The following is a 12895-nucleotide window of genomic DNA, read 5'->3' on the forward strand; positions in this document are numbered from 1 at the left end:
TAATGATTTCCCAATCGAAGCATCTTTCGTAGCCGTGTGATTATCGTTTAGGTGCATCGTTACATGTTTTGGCATGCAAAGAATGTGCAACTAATACCCACCATTAGCACACGAAGAGTATGCGCTGCAAATGGTATGAGTCATAGGTGTATGGCGCTTCCTCAAATGTATGAGTCGCACTAATGGGAAGTATTTGCTTGCCTCCATTACAAATATCTATGTGCCAGACAAATGGAAGGAATGTAGACTTTAATGATTTATTACTTTCGGCAGACTGTAGTGGGCTGGACACATGAAACGAACGCCAAACAAATTTAAACTCGTTGTCAAGACTTTAACATTCGTTTCTCTCTAAATGGTTTCAAATTCATTAAGAGAAAGGGGACTTTTTCTAATGGAGTTTAGGTTCAACAGATTTGCGTAATACCATATCATATGGGAAAAGAGGTAAACTTCTAAAATCGAATTTATTTTCATTTTCCCCGATGTAAGATTTTTTAACCTCCAGATCTTATTAAATATAGTTAAGGCTAACTTATAACGAAAAAATATTTTAGGTTCATGAAAGTGCGATAATAATCCTGTTTCAACACACCGTGCACCAGTACTGATAATTTCGGGCCTGCCTCTCCACCATGTAGCAGATTTTGTATAGAAATTAGTAGAAAATTGTATGTAGGGTAGGACGGGGCAAGATGGCCACCCGGGGCAAGATGAGCACCCCTCTGTTTTACTACCTTTATGATGAGTTTTGCCCAAACAAGTTGATAATCCGTTAGAATAATGTTTATCCTGTTTGTAAACCTGATATAAGGTACTTCATAATGAACGAATTAAAAAATATCGTCAAATTAGTCAATAGCATGGATTTTCAGCATTTTCTTATAAGAAATCATCAGAATAAAATAAGGTTTTTATGTCAGAATCAAATTTTTACCATAATTCTTGTTATCAGCCAACATTACTAGCTTACTGCAAAGCATTTTAATTTATATTAGAAAATATTTTCTAAAAACAAACATTAAAATTTGTTCAATTTTTGTTATTTACCTATAGTGGGGCAAGAAGAGCACCCCTGAGGGGAATATAGAAAACATTTTTAAATTATTGGAATCCACTCAATAGTGCCGAACATAGGTTTCAGTAACCTCTGCAACTATTTGGTTGCGTAAATACCTAAAAATAAGCAACTTAATTATCGTTTATTGTTTTTCGGGTCATTTTGTATAAAGTATAATAAAATCGCATTTGTTGTATAATTATAGAAAAAATTGATAATTTTAGAACGTGATACTATAGCTATAAACAAGGTACACTATATCAATCACTGTATGGCCAATTTGTTGTTAAAATATTGGGATTTTAATGAAGTGCTCTTTTTGCCCCGTAGGGGTGCTCGTCTTGCCCCGTAGCATGTTCGAACTGACCATAAAACATCTTTTTTGTTTAGTCAAATAAATCATCCTTATTGTGAATTTTGAACCCTCCTATGTTTATGGGTGATAGAAAACATGATATAGAAAAGAACTATTGAGAGGTACTTTGAAAAATTGTGTTAACTTTCAATAAACTCAACGTGATCCTTAGGGTGCTCATCTTGCCCCGCCCTACCCTACCGTAGCACTACGGCACTCTCCATCTGTCTACAATGAGACGTGATTTGTTAACAGCCATTCATTTGGATTTTCCGGCGGTCAATGTTAGGGACGATTAAAATATGACGTCCACCATTTTTTTAGATTTTTAGAACCCCCTCTTCCCCTGGTCCACCCCGTTACGCTTCATAGTATACCTAATACATGGCATATCCCACTTTTTCAGACAACCCCAGCCCCTCCCCCCAAAGATGGACGTCATATTTAAATGACCCCTTATTGTTCCTATCCGTGACGGTCACTTCATTTATCAGGAAGCTTTTACCTTTGATCTTTAGCCACAGGAAACAACCCCTCATGAAGTTAGGATTGTTCCCACGGTGTAGGTGCCTAGTACGAACCGCAGACGAAATTAAGAACTCCGGAGGCCTCCCCCCCCCCTCGTAGGCCAAAGTATTTCAAGAAAGATCAATTGAGGGCACACTACCTGATCTGAATAATTTTAGTTTAATGGGTTAACATTAAATAATAGTATTGCGGAGATTCCACCTGTTTAGACTCCTGCGCGAAAATTAGTTGCGTGGATTTTTCTTGCGTGGGCCCACAGATATAAAACCAGACCGCGTCCTGGTGAATATTTTACGCTGTGTTATTAGGTACACATTTGCTGATAGTTTTGCATTGCAAACAAACATTTGTAACGCACCTACGCTGAAAATGATCCTAATCCTTTATTTGCGTCGGAATCTATAAATCTTCACAACGGACAATATTTTTGATTACTTTTTTGAGCAATTCATACCATGCGCAAAGTTAGGAACAATCGAAGATTTTGTGCGCAAAGTTAGGAACAAGGCAATGAAATAGTTTTTCTATTTTAAGTATTTTTTGGTTAATATTATGATTTTTTTATATTGCAGACTCAAAAAAGGATCATTAGTCTATCGTATGAGCATGTTGTTCATGATATATTTTGTTTGTTTGTATTTTTTATAACGACTAGACATTTGATTTTTCTTAACTGCGCAAAGTTTGATGCATACACGGTATATGATCATGTTTTGACAATATCGGAAAGCGTCAAGCGTCCATAACGTAGAAAATGATTCACATTTAATGATACATTTTCAAGAGCAGTTGTGGCTATAATGAACAACGCGCGATAATTCATCAGTATTCCAGAAGTGTGTGTTCGATTCCCGCTTGGAATCATTGTTGTTTTGCCAAAACATTAAAAAAATTGTAAATTCAACAAAAAATTTCTTTGTAGATGTTGACAGCTGACTTTTTTAAAAACAACCATTTTGATTATTAAACCAAAAAATATTTATTTTTGAAATCAAAAAATAAAATTATTAGCCGGGGAACGATAATTATTTTTGTTGTTTTTACACAGGATTTTTTGAGTTCAAGGAATTTCTGGAATATTTACCGTACGGTGATCCTTTCCTTAACCCTTTTCGCGCTTAAGAAATTTGACCGATAGTTTGCCTTTCCCAGAAGTCAGCTTTGAAGCTCATATGGGGCTAGCAATTTGGTGGTTCCAGTGCTTGGCTGCCATCAACTATGTTAATCCTGTTCGTTGCTACAATTCAGCAAATTTTTAAAGTGGCCCTATTACCTGGCTTTCGCCATTGTTTTGTTTGACATAGCACTGGCTCATTTTTGTGCCGTGCACCATTGACCATTACATAAAACCTCCGCATGTCATTCAAGCCCATGCGTGTATGTGCTGCAGTCATATACATCGAAAACATGAAAATTATTTACATATTTGCGCTCAAAAGGCTTAATTTTTAGTAAACTTTTCCGTCTCGTTCCAGGTCCGCGAAGCGACAGCCGATTTTTGCGACGTGTGGCTCAACATTGCCCATATCTACGTCGAGCAGAGACAGTACATCAGCGCTATCCAGATGTACGAGAACTGTCTGAAGAAGTTCTACAAACACAACAACGTGGACGTCATGCAGTATCTGGCTCGGGCATACTTCCGTGCTGGCAAGCTAAAGGAAGCCAAAATGACGCTGCTCAAGGCTCGTCGCGTCGCCCCCCAGGATACGGTTCTGCTGTTCAACATTGCCCTCGTACTCCAGCGGCTGGCCATGATGGTTCTCAAGGATGAGAAGTCGGTGCTGAGTGTGGTCCTGCAAGCGGTCCACGAACTGGGTCTTGCTCACAAGTACTTCAACTATCTGTCGATCCACGGGGACAAAACGCGGTACAATATCACGTTGGCCGCTTCGGAAGCCAGCCAGTGTCAGGATTTGCTCCAGCAGGCCCAGTATCACGTGTCGCGTGCCCGAAAGATCGATGAAGAAGAACGATCGCTCCGTCAGAAGCAGGAACAGGAACGCGAGGAGTTCAAGCGTCGCCAGCGGGAAGAACGTGTCCGAATGGAAGAGATGCGTCGCAAGGCTCACGAGGAGATGATGGCCAGACGAAATGAATACAAAGAGAAGACCAAGAATGCGTTGTTCTTTGTCGAAAGTGGACCGGATCCTACGAAGAAAAGAGCCGGCCGTGGCCGAAAGGATTACATTTCCGATTCGGATGCCTCTGGGCCACCTGGAAGCGGCGGAGAGGATCGCCCACCGAAGGAACGGAAACGCAAGGAACCGGGCGAGAAGAAGAAACGAAAGCCAGGAGGCGGGCGTAAGAAGAAGGAGAAAGCTCCCAAGGGATCCGGATCCGATAGCGAAGAGGAAGCACCGAAGAAGCGTGGCCGCAAGAAGGGTTCCCTTGGTGCCAAGAAGCAGAAGCAAATGGAAGATGGTCTGTCATCCAAACAGAAGTCCAGGATTGTTTCGAAGGCTACGGTATCAACAAGTGAATCGGACAGTGACCGAAGCCGTCTTAAAATTGCCAGTGGTGACGATTCCGGTTCCGGTAACAGTGCACCGGCTAGCAAGCGCAAGCGCAGAATCGCTTCGGGATCGGAAAGTGGCTCCGATAGATCCCGGTCGCGGTCCCGGTCGAAATCCGGAAGCCGCAGCCGCAGTGCTTCCCGTTCGGTATCACGTTCCAAGAGCCGTTCGCGTTCTCGGTCCAAATCCGGAAGCCGTTCCCGTTCGGGTTCAAGATCACGCTCCGGTAGTCGTTCCCCATCCCGTTCGAGGTCTCGTTCCGGCTCGGGCAGCCCTCAGGCTTCGCCTATATCGAGGAAATCCGTTTCCGGGTCAGGGTCCGATTAAGGTCCGGCTTGTTGCGAGCGTGTGTTTTCATAGATCAGTAGGTATAGTATTTTAATGGACTTTGTCTTAGAATAGAAGGATACTATTTGTAGCTTTAAGACTAAACCTTGTCTTCTTCATTCAACACTAACCGAAATTAATTATACATATTGGAATACATAGCGATTTAAAATATTCAGCTGCAAATAAAAGAAGATAACTCCCAAGTGGTTGACCTGACCGGTGGAAATGAGGAATGTTTATGTTTATTACAAGTGAAACTATACTAATGTTTCCACTGTATGAGTTTCTTGATATTGCTAAATAAAATTTGACCCTAGAAATGTGTGTTCTTTATTTATTGAAGACGTGTCCCAAAACGTTGGGAGTGACGATGCTAAGAAGGGTAATGTCACTTCGTCAAGCTTTTCTTCCTAAGATGGCACTACGATGAGCACTTCAATGGCGACGTTGCAAGCCCTGAAAGTGGCATGGTAACAGATCTAGGACGAAAGATTTCCAGTCCCTCCAAGAGATTAAGGAGCAGGTTGACGAAACGAAAGGCCGAAAGTAACGAAAGGCCGAATCACAAAAGTAGCCATTTTATTACTTAACCCTTTCCTTTCCATTACTTTTACCATATAACAAGTAAAACACATTTAAGCAAATACATATTGTCCAACATAAATTCATTATACTCAAATCTTTTTGGAAGTTTGAACTGTTGTCTACAAATGTGACATGTATAGTGATAATCATACATAACATGGCATAATATATATACTGCATTTAGTTCACCACTGGACTGCGAACTGCGACTTCATAAGTGCGGAAACGTAAATAAAAGTGCGCGATTGCATCAAATCAGGTTGATGTCTTCGGCGCACTATTTCTTCAATCTATGGTGAACAAGTGCTCTGAAGACACCGAGTTGATTTGATGTAATCGCGCACTTTTATTAGCGTTTTCGCACTCGTGAAAACTAGTGCGATAGTCCAGTGGTGAACTAAATGCGCTATATATATATATATATATATATATATATATAGGGAAACGCTTGCTGTCCGAACTCGCTAACGCTCGTCGGCCTTCTGCCGCCTCAGTTCCTCAATCCTTTACATTTATGTGCATTTTACGTTGGAGTGGGGAGTTATTTTTTAATTATTCAATTTGAGGTTATAACATACATACATACATACATTACATTCTTTTAATTAATAGAGTATTTGACTAAACGGAAACCGAGTGAATATGCGTTTTCCGTAATTCGGCCTTTCGTTACGTTCGGCCTTTTATTACATTCGGCCTTTCGTTACCTTCGGCCTTTTGTTACATTCGGCCTTTCGTGATTCGGCCTTTTGTGGTAGTTGTACTGGTTTCGGCCTTTTGTGATTCGGCCTTTCGTGATTCGGCCTTTTGTGTTAATCCCGGATCAACTACCAAGCGAGCTTCTAGAATACGGTGGAGAAGCACTAGTGAGAGCACTACACTGGTTCATTGCAAAGATTTGAGAGGAAGAATTATTACCGGAGGAATAGATGGAAGGTAGGTATCGTGCGTCCCATCTACAAAAAGGGCGACAAGTTGGATTGCGGGAACTATCGCGCGATCACACTACTATAGCGCTACCTACAAGGTACTCTCTTAAACCGTATGCCGCCGTCTATCACCGATTGCAAGAGGCAGGATTCATGGGTAAACGCGTTACAGCGGACCAGATGTTCGCCATCCGCCAGGTGTTGCAGAAATGCCGCGAATACAACGTGCCCACACATCACTTGTTCATCCATTTTAAATCGGCGTATGATACAATCGATGGAGAACAGCTATGGCAGATTATGCACGAATACGGATTCTCGGATAAACTGATACGATTTATCAAGGAGATGATGGATCGAGTGGTGTGCGTAGTTCGAGTACCAGGGACACTCTCGAATCCCTTCGAATCTCGCACAAGCTCGACAAGCTGATGGTCTTTCGTGCTTGCTGTTCAACATTGCTTTAGAGGGTGTAATAAGGATAGGGTAGGACGGGGCAAGATGGCCACCCGGGGCAAGATGAGCACCCCTCTGTTTTACTACCTTTATGATGAGTTTTGCCCAAACAAGTTGATAATCCGTTAGAATAATGTTTATCCTGTTTGTAAACCTGATATAAGGTACTTCATAATGAACGAATTAAAAAATATCGTCAAATTAGTCAATAGCATGGATTTTCAGCATTTTCTTATAAGAAATCATCAGAATAAAATAAGGTTTTTATGTCAGAATCAAATTTTTACCATAATTCTTGTTATCAGCCAACATTACTAGCTTACTGCAAAGCATTTTAATTTATATTAGAAAATATTTTCTAAAAACAAACATTAAAATTTGTTCAATTTTTGTTATTTACCTATAGTGGGGCAAGAAGAGCACCCCTGAGGGGAATATAGAAAACATTTTTAAATTATTGGAATCCACTCAATAGTGCCGAACATAGGTTTCAGTAACCTCTGCAACTATTTGGTTGCGTAAATACCTAAAAATAAGCAACTTAATTATCGTTTATTGTTTTTCGGGTCATTTTGTATAAAGTATAATAAAATCGCATTTGTTGTATAATTATAGAAAAAATTGATAATTTTAGAACGTGATACTATAGCTATAAACAAGGTACACTATATCAATCACTGTATGGCCAATTTGTTGTTAAAATATTGGGATTTTAATGAAGTGCTCTTCTTGCCCCGTAGGGGTGCTCGTCTTGCCCCGTAGCATGTTCGAACTGACCATAAAACATCTTTTTTGTTTAGTCAAATAAATCATCCTTATTGTGAATTTTGAACCCTCCTATGTTTATGGGTGATAGAAAACATGATATAGAAAAGAACTATTGAGAGGTACTTTGAAAAATTGTGTTAACTTTCAATAAACTCAACGTGATCCTTAGGGTGCTCATCTTGCCCCGCCCTACCCTAGCGGGGATAAACAAGAGTGAACGATTTTCATGAGGTCCGTTCAGCTGCTTGGTTTTGCTGATGATATAGATATTAAAGCTCGCAAATTTGAGACGATGGCGGCGACGTACATCCGACTAAAGAATGAAGCCAGGCGAATCGGATTAGTCATTAATGTGTCGAAGACAAAGTACATGATGGCAAAGGGCTTCAGGGAAGCAGCACAGCGCCCGCCACCCCGAATTTCTATCGACGGTGATGCAATCGTGGCGGTTGAAGAATTCGTGTACTTGGAATCGAGCTTACTTTGGACTCCGAAGAACTCTACGATCGAACAAAGCTCGCCGCCACACGAAGTTAACCATCTATAAATCGCTGATTAGACCGGTAGTCCTCTATGGGCACGAAACATAGACCATACGCGCAGAGGACCAATGCGCCCTTGGAGTTTTCGAACGGAAAGTGTTATGTACCATCTACGGCGGAGCGCAAATAAATGACGGGACTTGGAGATGGCGAATTAACCACGAGCTGCATCAGCTGCTGAGAGAACCAACCTTCGTCCAAGCAACCCGATTAAAATGGTTCTCGTAAGCAATCCGACCAGTACAAGAAGATGTGGTGCGCAGCGAGACAGGTGGGCATTGGCGTAGCTAGGGGGGGTTCCAGGGGTGCCTGGCACCCCCTACAATTTTTCCTTGACAGTCACTTAAAATTTAAAATTTCACACAATAAATTCCAATATTTATTAATGACACATTCGAATAAAACTTAAACACACCCAGAATTATGTATATACCTGTTGTACGTTTTGGCGTTTTGGATATTGGACAATCAACAGACTTCTCCATGGATTCCTCCAGAAATAACTTTATCTATTCATACAGTGATTTCTCTAGGCTTTCTTTATGGATTCCTCCCGATATTTTTTTTTCGAAATTCTAGCACCATAGTAGCTTCTTGGAATTCTTCTAGGGATTCTTCTAAAAATTTCACTTGGGATTTTTTCAGGAATTCCTGGTGGGATTATTCACGACAACCTTTCTGGATCCTTTCAGAAGTTCCGGTGATTCTTCCAGAAATTTCTCATGAAATTCCTCCAGGACCTTTGGCCTTCCTCCGGGAACTGTGGCTAGGATTCCAGCAATTTCTCTTAGAACTCCTCCAAAAATTCTCACTGTGGTACCTTCAGGAATTCTACTAGGGAAGTTCTTTCGAAAATTCTTCCAGAAAATCACCCTGGGATTTTTCTAAAAATCCCTTCGGTGATTCTTCCAGAGATTTCTTCAAGGATTTAACCTGGACTTCCTCCGGAGGTTCTTCCGGAAATTCCACAGAGGATTTCTCCAAAAACTTCTATTGGCCTTCCTCCATGAATTCCAGCTGGAATTGTTCAAGCAATTCCCATTAGGACTACTTCAGACATACTTCCAGAGATTTCACCTGGAATACTTACTTGTTGCAATACTTTCGGGAAATCTTCCTGAAATTCCTCCTGCGATTCCATTCGGGATTCTTCCAGTATATTTCTACCGATTCTTTCATAAAGAACTGTAGGTATTCTTCCAGGCATTTATTGGAGGAACTTCTCTTATCCCCGGCATTCCTGATTCTAAGATTTCTATAAAAATTACTTCTATGATACCGCCCGGAATCCTAGGAATTCCTCCAGATCCGCGCTTCCCAAACTCCGTTTTCGCGGCACACCAGCCTCTTGCAGGCTCGCTAAAAGGAGTAGAAACAGCGAGCCTGCGACACGTGGGGGCGCCACGAAAACTGATTTTGGGAAGCGCTGCTCCAGATATTCCAGCTAGGATTCCTTTAGAAATTCCTGCGGTTCTTCCAGCTTCTTCTTCTTGGCGTAACGTCCTCACTGGGACAAAGCCTGCTTCTCAGCATGAGCACTTCCACAGTTTTTAACTGAGAGCTTCCTCTGCCAGTGACCATTTTGCATGTGTATATCGTGTGGCAGGCACGAAGATACTCTATGCCCAAGGAAGTCAAGGAAATTTCCTTTACGAAAAGATCCTGGACCGACCGGGAATCGAACCCGTCACCCTCAGCATGGTCATGCTGAATACCCGTGCGTTTACCGCCTCGGCTATATGGGCCCTATAAGTTCTTCCAGCTATTCTTCCTAAATAAATTCTGACTGTGGTAGTTCAGAAACTATGCTACGGCATCTTCTAGAGCTTTCTCCTGATTTTTTTGCTGGGATCTTGCAGAAATTTCTTTGGTTGTCCCACCAGGGATTTCTCCAAGGACTCATTCAGGAATTCCTCCAGAGATTTAATTCAAAGATTCCTCCAAAAATTCCTCATGGAATTCCTGCGGAAATTCCCTTTGGCCTTCCTCCAAGAATATCTCAAACAACTTCTCCTGCGGTTCTTCCAGCAATTTCTTCAGAAATTCTTACTATGATACGTCCACAAAATTCTTCTAGTCAAGCCTTTCCGACATTTCTTCAGAAATTCCTCCTGCGATCCTTTCAGGGCCTTCTCTATAGATTTTTCCCGGATTCCTCTACCGGTTCTTGCAGGGACTTCTCTAGGCATTCCAAAGATTTTTTCTTTGCATTCCCCAGGCATTCCTGATGGGGTTTCTCTATAAATTCCTGTATAGTTTCCTCCTGCCATTCTTCCTAGGATTTCTGCTGCGATTTCTACAATGATACACCCCAGAGTCCTTTTAAGAATGCCTCTTAAGATTTTTCCTGTAACTTTATGAGAACCTTTCCGGTGATTACTTCAGGAATTTTTATCGAAGATATTTTATCCAAGGATTCTCTCATAAATTTCTCATGGGTTCTTCCGGCAATTCATCCTAGGACTCCTCCATAATTTCTTACTGTAATATCTCCCGGAATTCTTCTAGAAATTTTTCTTCAGGGTTCCAATCAAAAACTTGCTGGGATTCTTCAAGGCAATATTTCTAGGAGCCTTGCAGAAGTTTTTTCGGTGTTTCCTCCTGGAAATCCTAAAGGTTTTTTTCCTGGGATTTCTCCAAATATTTTTTTATTGGAGTCTTTCTCTTGAATTTAATTCAGGTACTCCTCCTGGGATTCCATAAGCGATTCCTGCTGCTTCTAATGTTTCATTCAGGAATGCCTCCAAGGTCCCCTCCAGAAATTCTCACTGTGATACCTGCAGCAATACCTCTACGGATTTTTCCTGGCATTCCTGCTAGGAATCTTCTATGCAGTTTTCCTGCCTAGGATACTTCCAGAAATGCCTTTGATTCTACCTGGGATTTTTCTAAAGACTTATCCAGGAATTCTTTTAGAGTTTTTATTTTGGGATTATTATAGAAATTAATCACGGTATTACTCCTGGAAATCCTTTGGTCTTCTTCAAGAAATTCCAGTGGAAATCTTTAGAGGAATCCCTAAACGAATTTCGGGAATAGTTGTAATATCCATAGAAATCCTAGGAAGTATTACTAGAGAAATCTCTAGTGAAATCCTAAAGGAATGTACGGGAAAATACTTGTAATTACTTAGAAGGCACAGAGTTGACAAATTGAGAGACGAATCTGCGAAAAAAAAATCGCGTTCTGGTGGGGTTTGAACCTAGGACTTCTTATTCGCTAGACTGTAGTATGGCCATTTCTTTGAGGATTCCTTCGGCATGATTGTTTTTTATTTGAAAATTTCTGCGGTAGTTTCAATAGAATTTCATCAGCAATTTCTTTGGATTTTTTCTATAGTTTTAAATGACTATTCCTCTGAAATTATTTCAGTAATTTCTTTTTAAGTTATTTTGCAAATTTATTAGGCAATTTTATCGTGATTATTTTCGAAATTCTTTATGATTTAATTGTATTTGTGTTTATTGCTTCCAAAAATTGCTGAATTTGAAAATCTGAAATTTTCAACTGGTCTTGGTCAAAGAAAATCCTATGAAATTCACGAAAAACTTACCGACTGATTCCCAAAGAAGTTGCCGGAAAAAATCATTCAAAATCACCTTAGAACTTTCAAAGTAGTTGCCAAAAGAATTCATATAAGAATTATCAGAAGAACTCCTGAAGAAAATATTACGACTTTTTCAATAAATTGGCCAAATCCAATCTCAAAATAAATTCCCAAAATATATTCAATAAAAAAAAAAACAAAACAAATTTCGATGAAATTCTCAAAGAATCCGAAAGCATCAAAGAAATTTTTGAAGAAAATTCGAAAAGAAATCCAAAAGTAATTGGCGTAGAATCACCTCAACAGAATTTTGAAAGAGTCGCCAAAGTTTTTTTTCCAAATAAATTCCCTAAGGAAATCTCTAAGAAATTTGCCGAATCAATTTCCAAAGGAATTACCAAAGAAGCTCCAAAAGGAATAATTGAAGTTTCCAAAATTTTCGAATGAATTGCTGATGAAATTTCCAAAAAAAGTTCAATGCAAGTAACATCGGAATTACCGAAGGTATTCCAAAATCATCTGCTGCAGGAATTCCTTACATAAAAACTGATGAAATCAATAAAATTATTAAAGCGATTTATGAAAGAATTTCCGAAGGAGTTCTCGAAGGAATTGGCGAAGGAATAATAAAAGTCCAAAAAAATGGACGAAAATCCAAAAAAGTAGAATGATTTGCCGAAGATATTTCTAAAAAAAATGTGAGGATGTTCCGAGAGTCATTTACTAAAAGAATTCCGAAAGGAATCGCCTGAAGAATAATTGGAGAATTTTCAAAACAAATATCAATAGAATTGCTGACATTAACAAAATAATAATTGAAATACTATATAAAAATCAGCTTTATAACGCATTCCATTCACCAGATATATTACCAATCCAGTCGAAATCAGAATTTGGTGCGAGCATCAGAATCCCGATGAGAAAAATCGAAGTTTGCTCGCACCAAACTCTGGGTTTCAACTGAATTGATAATATGTTTGTGATGCTTCAGTAAGGAACTCAGGATAATTGAGTGCGAATTTTGTAGTTTTGAGAATCATACTCACAATTTTTCTGTAAAAGTATTTTCATGTCCACGTGGTTATATAATTATAATACGCTTTTTAGCCATTAATGTTGTGACCAAACCAGAAATGCAAATATGAATCCTGATTTTGCAATTTTAAGTATTTATAAGTCTTAATTTTTTTCTTGAGAACTATTTTTATATGGGTCGTTATCACGCAATAAAACAAAGAAGATGTCACGATAAATACTAGTTACACGCAAATTTGTGGAT

General features: G+C 39.7%; 1 protein-coding gene across 1 annotated transcript in view; it reads left to right on the forward strand.

Annotated features, from left to right (window-relative positions):
- LOC115266038 (RNA polymerase-associated protein CTR9 homolog) overlaps nucleotides 1-5109 on the forward strand; it is a 47781-nt gene extending 42672 nt beyond the window's left edge. Inside the window, exon 5 of the mRNA XM_029871847.2 lies at nucleotides 3419-5109. Within this exon, the coding sequence (XP_029727707.2) occupies nucleotides 3419-4786 (1368 nt within the window). The 3' untranslated portion in view covers nucleotides 4787-5109. The remainder of the gene's footprint in view (nucleotides 1-3418) is intronic.
- Nucleotides 5110-12895: the final 7786 nt, after the last annotated feature.

The sequence above is a fragment of the Aedes albopictus genome, chromosome 3, assembly GCF_035046485.1.
Source record: "Aedes albopictus strain Foshan chromosome 3, AalbF5, whole genome shotgun sequence".
Lineage (NCBI taxonomy): Eukaryota > Metazoa > Arthropoda > Insecta > Diptera > Culicidae > Aedes > Aedes albopictus.